At 35.6% G+C, this 16560-nt stretch overlaps 1 protein-coding gene across 1 annotated transcript; it reads right to left on the bottom strand.

Moving 5' to 3' along the window:
- Positions 1-2285: 2285 nt before the first annotated feature.
- Positions 2286-5744, bottom strand: LOC112281824 (uncharacterized). The gene is made up of 7 exons (XM_024518740.3): positions 5596-5744; positions 4772-5272; positions 4541-4584; positions 3907-4070; positions 3631-3733; positions 3293-3462; positions 2286-3091 (listed from the first exon to the last, which is right to left on the bottom strand). The coding sequence occupies exons 2-7, from the start codon at positions 5023-5025 to the stop codon at positions 2555-2557; spliced, it is 1272 nt and encodes a 423-aa protein (XP_024374508.1). The 5' UTR covers positions 5026-5272; positions 5596-5744; the 3' UTR covers positions 2286-2554.
- Positions 5745-16560: the final 10816 nt, after the last annotated feature.

The raw sequence follows: 16560 nt of genomic DNA, 5'->3' as shown, positions 1-16560 counted from the left end.
GTTTTGAAGTCGATGAAATCCCTAATGCTTTGCACATAGGAATCCCTCTACATGGTTTTGATATCATCGGCAATTGTTAGTTGGTTGGATTCTACTTAAGGTCCAAGTATTGGTCCTCAATGGCTAAAGATATGTGCTTGAAGTTGTTTATTGACACTACCATGAGAATTGGCATAATATTGAAGATAATTGAAGTGAATATAAAGCAAGGATCTTTTTTTGGTGAAGTTATTGAGGAGATAGAGTTCTTTGGTTTCACAAGGTACCACTAGTACAAAGTGTAGATTTCAAATTTTCTTTTGGAGACTCTATCGTTAGAGGCCCCTACAAGGAGTACTGCCCCTTGATCTTGGTTGTTGACCTATCAATAAAACCAATGCAGGGAAGTTTATTGTTCCTCCTAACCTCCACATAAAAATATATAACCAATCACAAGCCTCTACATTTTTTAGGTGTGTTTATAGTAATATGAAGTGTGTATATCAACTTAGGGTGTGCTTGTAGTCTTAACCTTAATTTATAATTTCTTTCTACTATTACTATAAGCGTAGTGTTGTCTATTCAATTCATTGTCTCTTGCTTTTGACTATTATAATAGCTTAGATAAAATATCATTATTTTTAGTTTAAAAAAAAATATAAAAAACTAAATAAAATGAAATACTTTATATTATATTTTCACTATGCAATAACTATCATCTATGGCTCTTGAAAAAACTGAAACATTGGTATTTAATATTATCTATAATAATAATAATAATAATAATAATACCTATATAAAAAATTTATACTATCAATAATAGTATAAGATTTGCATTTGAATTGTTGATATATTAAGTATTTGAAATTTTACAATATAATATAATAAAATAAAATATCTACTTTGTATTTGTAGTATTAATAAACAATTATACAAAATTTTAGTTCATATTTTATTAGGTTTTCTATTAACAAATTAATATACTTAATATACTTATTATTTAATTAAAAATTAACAATTTTTTTACTAAAATAGTATTAATCTATTGTGTAATGTATGTATGTATGTTTGTAGATATAAATATATAAATATATAAATATATAAATATATAAATATTATACATTTAAAATTTAAAATTAATCAATTAAATTACTTAAATTCTTTTAATGTTAATTGTAACAATTACAATAAGTGACTATAAAAAAAGTTGAATTTATTAAAATATCTAAAAATTACATGCGCTAATGCTACATTTAGATGCAATATTGGTGTCCAATAGATGTATAATGACTTTGTCATTTAGCTACTATTTTATAGATTAACAAGGACTATTAATTATTTTGTAACTTAGATTATTAGAGCTTCAAATAGTTTGTTCAATCAAACTTGACAATATTTCTACTACAAAGGACAAAAAACATATAATTTGTTTTATTTATTTATTAAAGCACCATTCTATTTTATAAGAATTATATGCATTTTATAAAAAATTCAAGGCATCATTCCATTTTATAAGAATTGCATGCTTTGTATTCTTTGCACATAGTGACATACTACTTTGGTGTAGTATCTTCCAAATTATAATTTTCATATGATCATAGAAGAGAGATGATGTTTTTATTACTATAAATAGTTTTCAAAAGCATTAGAAACAAAGTAAATTTTCTAATGCATAGAAATATAAGGGATTGCTTGGTGGGCACCTCCCCTATGCAACACATACTGACATACATGTAATAAAACTCTTATTTGCACTGAATGTTTTTAGAGTATGTAAAATAGAAAATTTATGCATATTGGTTTATGACACTTATTTTAAATAAATATAAGAAGATTTCATAATATATTTCATGTCGTTCTTACATTCCCTTCAATTAACTTATTAGTTTCATTCAAGAAATCTTGTACTTAAGCTACAACTCTTGTGCGCATCGACATATTCCAACGGTGGTAAGCGCACAAATTCCTGTGTAGTGCCAAATATGTGACTAACATCAAAATTATTTGATTTTCAGACTCCAATTGAAATTCTACCTAAGTTCGAAGTACAAGCAGCTCCACTGCTGAACAATTTACTTCACATACTCAACACATGCCACTTCATTCACTTAACACAAACCCTCTGGCAATGTAGATCCATAATCAACAACAAAACAGGAATTTAAGCACAAACCTGCGACAAGGACGATCGTGGGCACAATGCAAATAACGTAGCACCAAAATCGGTTGTTGCAGAGATATGCATATGTCAAAAAGCGAATCCTGGCACCCAGATCCTAGAACCTATTAACAAATTAAACCAAGCAAAGAGTGTAATTGGGATTGTTCTCTTCATAACTCAGAAGTACAAAATCAAACCTAAAGTAGGTTCATAAGCACTCTTCTGACAGCGTGAGCGTGCCGCGTTATGTTCCCAAAATTTTAAAAGAAAAAGAAATCCCATCTAGAGTAAAGAACCCCTTCGCTAGACCTCGTCATTCGACACAACCTGCCTCGGTGACTAATAATTTAACAGCCTTCCTGTGTTCTCCACTGCTTTACAACACTGCCCCTCTACCACGCCATCTACACAACCCTAGCTCCTCCCATACGGGTGGTACCGTCCATGACTGCTGCCACCGCTGCCGCTGTAACCACGACTGCTACCATAACTTCCTCCATAGCCACCGCTTGAGCTGTACCCGGCCCCGTATCCCCCCGTGCCGCTGTATCCGCCGTATCCCATCGACCCATATCCATCGGACCCATCGCCATACCCACCCATCATCCCTGCACCGTACCCACCACTTGATCCATACCCCAAACTGCTCCCGTATCCACCACTCACACCCGACCCGTAGCCTCCCACACCCAAACCTCCTCCGTACCCTCCTCCGTACGCGTATCCTCCGCCGTATCCTCCATACCCGCCACCGTACGTACCGCTTCTTCCCCCATACCCTGTCCTGTATGACCCGCCATATCCACCGCTCCCCGATGCACCATAACCTCCCTCGTATCCCCCATACCCCCCCCCTGCACCTGCGCCATACCCGCCACCCCTGCCGCCCATGTACCCCCCGCCAGGACTGTCTTGAATCGCCCGTTTTGGTTCCGCTTTCTTGATCTCCACCTGCACAACTCACGTCAACCCCCTTCAGCACAACACCTTCTAAGACTCCACCCACCACCCACAGTACCTCGCGCCACCCAACATAATGTCACGTACGCAACTGTTGTTGGAATGCACCTCCTCAAACCACTCCCAAGCCTCCGAGCACTACCCATGTCTTCGATGATAACCAGACGACGAATGCCAGTCGCACTGACTCACCTGCTTTCCTCCAAGCTCGTGCATCTTTCCGTGAGCCAGGATGTCCTCCACCACCTGCTCATTGTCAAACGTCACAAACCCGAATCCACGCGACCGTCCGGTGCTGTGGTCTTGCATGATCTGGTGCTCCACTACGCTCCCGAAGCCGCCGAAGTAGCTCTTGAACTCCTCTGTACAGGATCCACCACATTCCACTCACTCAACATATCCCCACGTGACCTCCACCTTCTGCACCTAACAAGCGACCATGACCTAACAGTCGGGCTCACACCTACTCAACTCTAATCTGCATTGTCAAAGGGTAGGGAAGGCTAATGCTCGCAAGCACTTCTGCATACCATCTGTAATAGAAGGAGGAATGCCTCCGACAAAGATCTTCTTAGTCTTCGGTCCTTTACTTGCTGCCATGTTTTCACGAGGAACTGACTTTTTGGCCTCCACCTGCAGCTACATCTAGTGAGATCCCCATACACCACTAGTGCTCCCAATCACCCTAATTCACCCTACGTCAGTGCCACCTGTCAGAACTTATGGCCGCAGTCTCTGCGCTAAAAGAACAGGCTAAGAGTGGTCGACAACCTACACGGACGCGTAACACCCGACTCGGAGCTTACCGTTCTACCGTCTATCACATGCTTGTCCAGCACGACGTTATCGCACACAGCTGGATCGGCGAATGTCACGAAGCCAAACCCGCGCGGATGTCCGGTGGATCGATCCTTCATGATCACCGCATCGATGATCTCGCCATACTTCTTGAAGTGGCTCTGCAAATTGTCTGTAGAAACCAACAAAATAAGAGAGACAACAAATATGGACTACTATTACCCCTACTTGCTGACCGACACCCCAAGATCCACACCAAACTTGAGACTCGGCATCCCAGCACGTGCAGGTCATATCCATCTTCATTCCCATTCGTCTCAACCTCACATGGGTACCAACTCAAATCACTATGCCATAATATCTTACCATAGACTAAGAAAACAGAATATAAACATACATGCAAGAGCAGGACAATACAAATCAAGTCAGAATGCCTGCCCTCCAAATCAAGCATATCTCTCAGTGTCCATCAGACATGCCGCACACTACCACATATCAAAGCTCCCCTGTATTCCTCGATTGCGCACGTCACATTCACCATGGCCTTCGCGTCAAAGCCAAGTCCGAGAAGAAGCAGAGATTGACAGAGACTTGTACACTACAACGCATACAATGATGTGGAAGGAAGGCAGCGACGCATACCTGTGGAAGTGTCCCATGACAGGCCGCCGATGAAAATCTTCCCTCTATCAAGCGAACGGGTACTGCGTTAGCTATCATACATGCCATGGCCAGTGACCAAACTAACCTCCTACATGCAAACCCTCCGGAATCTCAACCACAACACACTCATCGCGAGGAAACCTACATCTGGAGGTCAGACTAACGGCAGGACTACGACTAGAACTAGAGCTAGGGCCACTGGCAACTAACCCTGTACCGGACGCTTTTCCTTGCGAGCCGTGGGGAGAATCCTTGGAATCACTCTCTACCAAGGCATCATTAGCAGACCCTCCGTTCTGGAAGCCGTTGATATGTTCCTCTTCGTCACCGTGCTGGGGCTCATCGTCCTCGACCACGTCCTGCTGCTGCTGCTGCTCCTCGTCGTCAACATCATTATTCTCCAGGGTCCCATTCAAATCGGGCGCCACTTCTTGCATCCTCTCCTCATCGCCCCTAGCTTCCATACCTCCCGTCGAGCAGTAGCAGCAGCAGGCGCGGCGTTGGAGTAGGTCCCCACGCACCCTCTCCTCTTCTCTTCTACCCTCTCCTACCTGACTGCCTGCGTCGAACCTGCGCTGTTTTCAACAAACTGCTTCTACACACACAACCAATGTATCCTTCAACTCACCAACCGTCCTGCGCACGAGGCAACGACTTCTCGGTCTCGGACTCCCCTGCGATTCCTCTTCCGTAAGAACGCTCAACCTCTATCTGCCACATCCATCCCAAACGCACTCTCTCCAACCACGTCACGATAGCCACCACTCGAAACCACGCAAGGAAACCTAATCTGCTCACACCAGAAGCATAGCAGCCCAACCCTAGACCCCTCTTTCCCACGCCATGCACGCCGCACAGGCCCGCCTTGTCCAGAACCAACGCCCTCGCAACTTCGCTTCTCCTTCTCCGCTCAAAACCTCCCCCTCCACTCCGCCACCGCGACCCCACCCCGCATGTACTCACACGTAAAATGTTGCATTTCGCAAAAAAAACCAAAAAAAAACCAAAAATTAAAAATCAAAACAAATGCTTACCTGGCCGATATGGCGCCCGTGCAAGAGGATCGATGAGTCTCGGCACGCGCGCTGGTGATTGAAACGTGAGGCGAAAGATTCAGTGCTCCAACGTGTTCGTCAAACTCACCGCGATGCGATGCGAAGCGACGAAAGCTGAAGAAAAGGCAACCAAAAAGTCTACACAGGGCCGTGAGTCTGCTTCAAAATTTCTGATGGGCAGATATCATCCATCGGAGTTATCTCGTCGATTCAGCGTTGCGCACCTCCGTTCCCATGCATGGAGAACCAGAGCTTATACCGACAAGTTTGGTATTGGTCAACGTTGACGTTAATTCGTAGCAGCTTCTGCGCTGCAGGGCTTCACCGATGTGTGCAAATGTGTGCAACCCATCAATTTCAAATTTCAAGTTCCTCACATGTTGCCTTTTCTCATGTTTTTGCTTGTCTGGTTTTCCGTTGGCAATAATATTCAATGTTGCTATCGATGTGGATATGTGACCTGGATTTCCATACATAGAGTTTTAAATGGTTCTTCGTTTAATAAAGAGATATTGAGTTCTTATGGTTCTATTATTGGAAATTAGTTTGATTGTTCAAATAGAGCTCCAACATAAACAGTTGAAGACTTGTATTTTTTTATTCTTTAATAATTTTATTTTATGATCATAATTACAAGGTATGCCTAAGTACATATATATATATATATATATGATTATAATTTTTATAATTTAAAAATATTTAGATTCTTTTATTAAATTTGAGTCATCGTAATAAAGGATAGTTTAGCTCAATTGTTAAAACTTTAAAAATTACATAAATAAAAATAATTAGAGCTATTGTTGCTCTTAACATCAATAACATGTCAAAATTGGTCATTAATAGGTCTTTGTAAATAGAATTTTTTTCTCAAATGCTTTTAATAGCCAATTTAGTGGTCAAAGTTGAGATTTATCCAAAAAACATGAAAGATGTCATTTTGAATTGTAACAAATACTTATCTTAGGAGTATGCATGGTAGCAAATTATTTTCAATGAAGAATGTTTTTTAAACAAAATTTGTAAGGTTTATACAATATTTTTATTTTTTCTATATGTTCATAGAGAAATAAGATTGAATTATAATATCTTTTAAAAATAGTAATAGCATATTACTACAAAATCAACAAAGATCACTAAAGCAAGTAAGAGCTACTTGCAAACTTCTATAAAAAATAATTTAAGCATCATTGCATATATTAAGTCTTAACTTGAATTTGAATTCTTTTCAAGATACATAACAAAGATTGAAAAAATATTTATTGCTTTGATAAATCTATGTCATTGACAAGTTTTTTTGTAGCAAAGATACATGAATAGTTAGGATACTAATAAAATTGAATAAATCCATCTTAACAAGCTACAACGACATTATTAGTACTAATTCATCACTAAGATTGATATCTAAGTCTTATTCTACAATAACCTCATGAATGATATATGTTGCCTATAGAAATATCTTAACATTAATAACAACAATCAAAGACTTAATATCTTCCTCTAAATATAATGTTGTTTGAACATATGTCAAGGGCACCTATGAATTAGCAACCATTAGTGTGCGATAGAATAAACAAACCACAAAATATGGTGTTCTATATGTCAATCTTGGCAACATTTGTATTCAACAATGGTCCACTTATCTTGATTATTTTATAATATATATATATATATATATATATATATATATATATATTAATTAGATCAAATTATTTTACACACTATTATGATGGAAATGTAGTTGATCTTTAAAGCGAGTCAAATACAATGTTTGATTCATAAGCTAAGATATATATTGCAAATAGAATTATCTACCAAGTATGCTTTGCAATGCAAGAAGATCTCTTTACATTGAAGTAATATTGAATAAGCCTAATATTTTTGGAGAATTAAGTAAAATAAAAATCTATCAAAACATAACAAACATCAAAAACTTTGGAGCAAGTCAAATACATACTTAAGATTAGATTTTGTGAGTGCTGTATTTGTTCAATTATTGCCATCAATTTTCAGTAAAATCATTATCAAGTACATTCTTGAAAATGCTCTACATCACTTAATAGATCTAATGTAGTCTACACCAACTATAAATGAATCTAGTCAATGTACACTCCTAAAATTGAGTAGCTAACTCACAAATATTTTTAGTAATAAAATAAGCACCATTTGTAGAACATATAATCAAGATATTTTGTATAGAATAATGAAGTACATTAAGAATCTTGAGTAGTGATTTAAATATAATTTCATTAATATAGTATTTAAAAAGAAAGATTATCAATAAATAGAAATTATAAATAGAATCTTTGATTAAAAAGTGAGCATGTACAGTGTCGTATGGCATGATTTCTAATCTAAGAGTATATAAGATACATAGTTGTAGAGAATTTAGATTTAATTTAGTAGCCAAGCTCCAATAAGTGATATATTCTTATAATAGAGGACAAATAAATGTAACAATATCAAAAGATATCCTATTAATAAAAAAAATTATATTTAATGAAGTTTGTATATAATATTTTTTAGAGCATCTATAAATTTCTTAATATCCTTTGTTATACCAAATTATAACTAATCATTTGCCGATAAGTTAGATTTTCAATAATTCCAAAGAAAATCCATAATCTCCTTTTAAAAATCCATCTTTATATAATAATTTTATCATAGCTCTATATCTCTATATTTATCATATATATAGAGTCTTGGCTTCCAAAAATCCCTTTATTTTGCCTAAAATGCTCAAATTGTAGCAAAATCCTTTCAAAAAACTTTTTTTTTCCACAAAAGGTTTTTTTTCTCTCTCCAAACTTTACAATATCATATCTCTTGATCTAACTATTCAATTTTTCTCAAATTTCTAAATAATTTAATATTTATCTTTTCGCTTTATTATAAAAAAAAAAAACTACAAATTTACTACAGATCATCTAACATCTTAAAAATCCTGTCAAATACTATAAATCCTAATTTATAAGAATTCTAGTACTATTTTCTTTATATCTCAAAAATCAAAAACTTAAATGTCATAAAATTTGTAATATAGCTTTACAACATAGTAGTACACATTGGTAGAAAATTTTAGCCAAAGATTCATCCAAATACCCATATTTAGATCTAAATCCCTCATAAAATTGATTCATTCAAAAACCTCAATTTAAAAGCACTATCTTCAAGTTATTTTTGCTCTTCTAAATCCACTGTAAACCTTTTTTTTTTATATGCAAAATATAGCCCTTTAAACCAATTTTTCAACCACACAATAGGATCTTGAAAAGACTTTAATATACATACGTTATGTCCCAAAGATTGACAATAGGTACAAAATCATGGTCAATAGGAATGGAGATTTTCATCATCCATCTCTATTTGTCCATATGGTTGGCTTAACTACCCTTTTATACACAAATATCCTTCTCTAATTCTTTTTCTAATAATTTTTATATAGTATGTGTCCTAAAAACCAAATAAAAGAAAAGAAAAAAGAAAAAAGAAAAAAGAAAAAAACAAGATTCTAAGAATTACCAATGTCTGTCACAGACATACTCATGTAAGCTAGTAATTATATATATAAATAGGTAGAAGTAAGTAAAAGTAAGTAAAAATAAGTTAATTCTATAGTATTTAATATGAAAGCTTCCTAGAAGCTTCATAGACACTGCTTTGACTTCATAGATGTCTTTAATTGACTTTTTGGATTAGAAACGTGGTCGACAAGTTGGCCATGTGCCACACATGTTGTTAGCTTGAAGATCAAGCTAACTATGTGGCCCACACATAGAAAAACTTGCCTTGTAAGTCAAGGCATGTGTCCTACAAAGTCAACACATATTGGAGGTCCTATAGAACGTCGCCACATAGCCCCTAGTTAGATAGTATGTATAGAGACAAGAGTGAAGCCTTCTTCAATCTTGTCAACTCCTTTGTTGCTTCTAGTCTAGTTTCAAGGGTCTCTAGTTTTCTTGTCTTTTGGCAATAGCCATTCTAGTTTCTCTTTCAATATACATACTTATTTATTTATATTTTGTTACCTTTCATTGAGTAAAGGCTCACTTGTCTGGATTGTTTTTTCATCGAGTTCTTGTTCTTGACAGATTGACAAGAGTACACCTACAATATGAGAGCTTTGTCTAATTTTGATTAAGAGTGGATTACCCCTTTTTCTTGATAAGATATAAGCATATTAGAAGTTACAGATTACCCTCTTTTAAACTGATATTGTCCTTAATATTTTCTTTGTTCTCAAATCCTCTCTTCTATTTGTCTTGAGCGATATTAGACATCTTTTCTTTTCTAAGTGTTATCATAGCAGAACTTGTTGAAATGAAGAATGCAATGGCACAAATGCAAGAGCAATTGAGGGAGTTAATGCTTGCGATGCATCAACTCAATTTACCACCACAAGGAGCAATAAGATTGGCAAGAAGTGAAGATATAGAAATGGTTGGAGCTGCTTCAACATTTGCACCAAATCATGTCCTTTTTCCTATGGTGGAACGCCCTTCCAGTGTTAGAGAACCAAGAATTGTCCTACCCGAGAAGTTTGATGGCACCAAATCCAAGTTTTGAGGATTTATCAATCAAGTGCAACTTGTGATTGAACTTCAACTCCAAAGCTATCCAACTCCAAGATCGCAAGTTAGATTCATTGGTATGCTTCTTTTAGGTTCAGCACTATCATGGTTTTCATCTTTTCTTGAATGACAAGATCCAATATTGGATAATCTAGAGGCTTTTTTGGCGGAGTTTCGATCCATGTATGGTGAACATGATATAATTCGTGTTGCAACCAATAAGATTCGTATTTTACGACAAAGCAATCGATCAGTAACGTTGTATGCTTTACAATTTTGACAACTTGTAACTAATATCAAGTAGGATGATGCTGCACTTATTAGCCAATTTTTCTATGGATTACAATATGAGGTAAAAAAATTAATGCTCAACTTATCTGATCCTCAAACATTGAGTCAAGCAATTGACTTTGCTGTAAAGTGCGACAATCGCCTTTTTGAATTTCGATCTGAGAACCGTACAAGTAGACTTCAACGTTACTATAATTCAATGGCAATACCAACACCTCTTCAACACATACATTCGGAAGTAGAAGATATGCAAATTGATGCAATACGTTTCAAACCTCTTATTAAGCAAGAAAAGACTCGTCGTTGTTAAGAAGGATTATGTTTATATTGTAGAGAACTAAAGCACACTGCTCAATATTGTCCAAAGAAATGACGCAATCACAAAATGAGGAGTATGGTTGTGAAAGAAGATAACATATCAGAAAATGAGTTTGTTCAACTACAATAGGGACCGTGCGGCTGGAACCTTGCACAACATCTAGTAAAGGTCCTATTCTCTCCTCAGAGTCCTCTCCTTGTTTTAAATTAAATATTATTTTAGGACCTGAACATTACAAAGTCTCTGCCTTGTTAGATTCAGGAGCCTCAGCGTGTTTTTTAGATGAAGAATTTACTAAAAGACATAGCATATCTTTAGTAAAGAAAACTAAACCTGTTCATATAGAAGTCATAGATAGTCGTCCATTATCTTCTGGAGATATTACTCACAAAATCCTTCCTATAGAAGTAATAATCAATGGTCATAATAGTTTTGTAGTATTTAATATCATTAGATCTCCTTCTAATCCAGTTATTTTAGGTTTATCGTGGTTAGAAAAATACAACCCTCAAATAGATTGGATTTCCCGAACTCTTACTTTGTCTAAAAGTATAACTAACAGTGTAGTTAATCGAGTAGAGAGTCATAAGTCCAGTTCAATTAAACCCGTATTTATAGGTGCAAAAGCTTTCTTACATGCTGCTATGAAAGAATCACCATATATTATTTATGCCACACCTGTTCTTATTGGTGAAAAGACTTCAAGTGACATTCCAAGTCAATATCAAGAATTTCAAGATGTATTCGAAAAAAAGAATGCGGATACACTCCCGGAACATCGTCCCTATGATTGTTCAATTGACCTTCAAGAAGGAGCACAACCACCATTCGGACCAATCTACAGTTTATCACAAAATAAGTTAACTGAACTCAAGGAGTATATTGAAGAAAATCTAGCCAAGAATTTCATATGCCATTATAAATCTTCGGCAGGAGCTCTAATTCTATTTGTGAAGAAAAAAGATGGATCATTACAGATGTAAGTTGATTATCGAGGATTCAACAAGATTACCATCAAGAACAGGTATCCACTACCTTTAATATTTGGACTTTTTGATCAGCTGAATCAAACTAAGATCTATACAAAAATAGATCTCTAGGGAGCATACAATCCAGTACGCATCAAAGAAGGAGATGAATGGAAGACTGCGTTTCGAATTAAGTATGGACATTTTGAATACAACGTCATGCCTTTTGGACTTACAAATGCACCAGCAGCTTTTCAACATCTAATGAATGATGTTTTTCGAGAGTTTTTAGACGATTTTGTCATCTGTTATCTAGATGACATCTTGATTTATTCTAAGAATCCAGAAGAATATGAACTTCATGTTCGTCGTGTGTTACAAAAATTAAGAGATGCAGTACTCTATGCCAAGATAGAAAAGTTGGTATTCCATACTACTCAAGTCAATTTCTTAGGTTACATCATTTCAAATGATGGACTTATGATGGATCCTAAGAAAGTTCAAACTATTATAAATTGGAAGATCTCAAAAACGGTAAAAGATGTCCAATGTTTTTTGGGATTTGCCAACTACTATCGGATCTTCATCAAAGACTTCTCTCGAGCTGCAGCTCCACTTACATGTTTGACTTGTAAAGACAAACTCCAATGGAATCAAGAAGCGGAAGTTGCTTTTGAATCTTTGAAGACAGCGTTTGTTTCTGTACCAATCTTGTATCGTGTTGATTTTTCCAAAGCATTCTTTATGGAAATAGATGCATCAGACTTTGCTCTCGGTGTGGTTTTATCACAAATGAGAACAGATGACAAACTTCATCCAGTAGCCTTTCATTCAAAAAAATTCTCAGCAGCAGAAATCAATTATGAAATCCACGACAAAGAACTTTTTGTAATTGTGGATTCTTTTCAAGAATGGCGTCATTATCTAGAAGGCGCTTCCAATCCAGTCACCGTATACATGGATCACAAGAACCTCAAATATTTTATATCAGCACATATATTAAATTGGCATTAAGCTTGTTGGAGCATGTCTTTATCAAGATTCGAGTTCATCATCACTTATCGGCTACAAAAACAACAAGGTTTGTCTGATGCCTTATCTAGACGTTCTTATCTTGTACCAAAAGAAGGAGATGCAGCTTTTGAGCAACAAAGGATGGTTTTCTTGAAGCCAAAGCAATTTCATCTTCGAGCAATAAAATCAACATTGATTGTTGATTTAATTTTTCTTAAGCAAGTCCAGTTAAGTATGTCTTCAGACCCTCTTGTTCATGATATCAAGAATAATTCTTCTAAATCTCATGATTCTTCTAAATTTGAATTCAAGAACAACCTACTCTATTTCGAAGGATGCCTATATGTTCCAGAAAGAGAAGCGCGTTTACGTGTTCTTCAAGCTCATCACGACTTCCCAGCAGTAGAATATTTTGGATATAATAAGACTTTGGAGCTGATATGTAGGGATTTTTGGTGGCCTCAAATGTGGAAGGCAGTCAAAGATTTTGTACAATCATGTGATGTTTGCTCAAGATCAAAAACTCCTCGTCATCGACCTTTTGGACTTCTTCAACCATTATCCATTCCAGAACAACCATGGTCTTCTATTTCTATGGACTTCATCACGGATCTTCTAATCTCAGGTTCTTATGATTCTATATTCGTGATAGTAGATCATTTTACCAAGATGGTACATTTTGTACCATGTACAAAATCTATCACAGGTGAAGAAATAGCTAAGCTCTTTCTTGACAATATCTATCGCTATCATGGATTACCGAAGGATATTATATCAGATAAAGGAACTCAATTTGTATCAAGATTTTAGCGGACTCTTTTCAAGATTCTAAAAGTGGATATAAAACTATCTTTGGCATTCCATCCTCAAACTAATGGACAAACGGAGCGTGTTAATCAAGTTTTGGAGCAATATTTAAGATGTACCATTAACTACCAACAAGATGATTGGACAACTCTTTTGCCATTGGCAAAGTTCGCTTACAATAATACGATACATTTTTCTACAAAATAAACACCTTTCTTTGCTAATTATGGTTATCATCCACGACTTGATACTTTTGACTTTTCAAAAGTTGATAATCCTGCTGCGAAAGATTTGGCGATTCATTTATCAGAGCTACATGCAACGATGAAAGCGTAGTTAAAAGAGGCTCAAGAACAGCAAAAGGTCAATGCAGATGTCTATCAAAAAGAACAACCACCATTCCTCTTGGATGATAAGGTATGGCTACTTCGTCGCAATATCAAGGCCACACGTCTTTGTAACAAGTTGGACTATCAAAGGTTGGAACCATTTTCTATTTTTGCACAAATCAATCTAGTTGCATATCGTTTACATCTACCAGAGTCAATGAAAATCCATCCAGAATTCCACGTGTCTCTTCTTGAACCATACAAGACAGTGGACATACCAGGAAGACGACAAGCTCCACCTCCTCCTATAGAAGTGGAAAATAATGAAGAGTTTGAAGTAGAAGAAATCTTAGATTCAAGGCGGCGCTAAAATAAATTGGAATATCTTGTCCATTGCCGCAGATATGGTGTTAGTGAACGCACATGGGAGCCAATAAAAAATCTTGCAAATGCAACAAAGGCGGTGGAGACTTTTCATTGACGACATCCATCAAAATCAAGATGAAAACCTTCTTTATAAAAGAAACAACATCTAGGCAAGATAACATTCTACTTTCAATCCTTGTTCGTAGCTTCTTTGTAGTTGTGACGTTCAGGAGATGGAGAACCAACAACCAGTGGATTCGACTCAAGAGCCTTCATTTGCCGACCTACCAAACGAGACATTACGATTGTTACAACCTTCAAGATGACGCAATCGAGATGAAGATGTTCAAGAATGACATGTTCTTCCTCGAATACATGGCGAGATACAACGCGTTTGGTATCACGATTTGGGAAGGGACTCTCGATGTTTGGTGATTTTGCTAGAGGTAGGAACAACTCCTGATGGTGTTCCAAATGTTCTATTCGAAGGAAGTTATGAAGGCCTCAACAATGATCAAATAACTGGTGGTCTTCCCGCCCTGGTATGAGACACTACCGATGATTGAGAGGCCCTAGCAATCATCTTCGAAGAGAACAAAGATCAGAGTATGTGGCGAATATAATTTGTCACATCATAGATTTCTTCAACATATGATGACCACTCCTTGTGGAACTCGTCCCTAAAAGGGGGGGTAATGTCACACATACTCATGTAAGCTAGTAATTATATATACAAATAGGTAGAAGTAAGTAAAAGTAAGTAAAAATAAGTTAATTCTATAGTATTTAATATGAAAGCTTCCTAGAAGCTTCATAGACACTGCTTTGACTTCATAGATGTCTTTAATTGACTTTTTGGATTAGAAATGTGGTCAACAAGTTGGCCATGTGCCACACATGTTGTTAGCTTGAAGATCAAGCTAACTATGTGGCCCACACATAGAAAAACTTGCCTTGTAAGTCAAGGCATGTGTCCTACAAAGTCAACACATATTGGAGGTCCTATAGAACGTCGCCACATAGCCCCTAGTTAGATAGTATGTATAGAGACAAGAGTGAAGCCTTTTTCAATCTTGTCAACTCCTTTCTTGCTTCTAGTCTAGTTTCAAGGGTCTTTAGTTTTCTTGTCTTTTGGCAATAGCCATTCTAGTTTCTCTTTCAATATACATACTTATTTATTTATATTTTGTTACCTTTCATTGAGTAAAGGCTCACTTGTCTGGATTGTTTTTTCATTGAGTTCTTGTTCTTGACAATGTCTAATAAAGGTGGCTCTATATATATATATATATATATTATCAACATAAAATCAACCTCAAGAATAGCCCTTATCAACTAACTACTTTAAAGTAGCAATCTAACCATATTTTATAACCAACTAAAATCTAATAATATAGCTTTCACTACATTTTATAATAAATTATATATTTAATATATTTGTGCATTATTTTTACATGGTAACCAAATCACAACATGACAATATTTAAATACAAAATATTATATATGATAGATGAATTGAATGCAATCAAAAAACCACAAATATTATGAAGAATCTCAACAATGAGTTGAAAATTAGTGAAAGATGCAATACAATTATAATTTGCAGCAATTAATTTTTTGCGTAATTTGTATTGCTTAAAATCACTTTCATTGCAAGTCAACTAAACTAGTTGAGATGCCATACAAAGTATTGTTTTCAAAGCAACACAACCAATAACAAGATAGGACCTTTTTGAAATGTTGATTTTAGTAACATATTTGTTAAAAGTTGTGAGATCAAATTCATTAGCAAAAGCTTTAAGCAAAGGTTCATTTTTCTTAAACAAACTCAATACCCAAGATATTATAACACCTTTAAATTTATCAAGGTGAAACAATAATCTACCAATAATGTCATTAATAATTAATTTGTTGAGACTAAATCTCAAAGCTCTACCATTGCTTTCAAAATAACTCCAAATATAATTGACAAACAATATATTAATTTCTTTAAAAGATAATTCTTTTTCTTTAGTTGTCTTTAATTTTTCATATTTTTTCCATGTGAAAAAATATTTTTACATAAGGTATTATAGGTAATAATCTTTTACAAACCAATTTTACTTGCAATACTTAGTTATTTTTTTGCTTTGCACCAACTCTCTCATTCTAATAAAAAATAATGCAAATTCAACAAGCAAATAATACCACTTTACACTTAATTAAATTGTCATGCCAAACTTGACTTCATATTGTTTCTTGAACTTCAACATTGTTTTTAGAATTTGCACATTACTAAACTA

This window comes from Physcomitrium patens, chromosome 4 (assembly GCF_059467195.1).
Source record: "Physcomitrium patens ecotype Gransden chromosome 4, ASM5946719v1, whole genome shotgun sequence".
Classification (NCBI taxonomy): Eukaryota; Viridiplantae; Streptophyta; class Bryopsida; order Funariales; family Funariaceae; genus Physcomitrium; species Physcomitrium patens.
This window is presented reverse-complemented; position numbering and strand designations above follow the sequence as displayed.

Excerpts from the sequence above, each read along its gene's own strand:
- LOC112281824 (XM_024518740.3), bottom strand. The coding sequence starts at position 5,025 with ATGGAAGCTAGGGGCGATGAGGAGAGGATGCAAGAAGTGGCGCCCGAT. Across the intron at positions 4,585-4,771 it reads GGAAAAGCGTCCGGTACAGG|AGGGAAGATTTTCATCGGCG; the intron begins GTTAGTTGCCAG and ends TTCGCTTGATAG. Across the intron at positions 3,092-3,292 it reads ACGAGCTTGGAGGAAAGCAG|GTGGAGATCAAGAAAGCGGA; the intron begins GTGAGTCAGTGC and ends TGAGTTGTGCAG.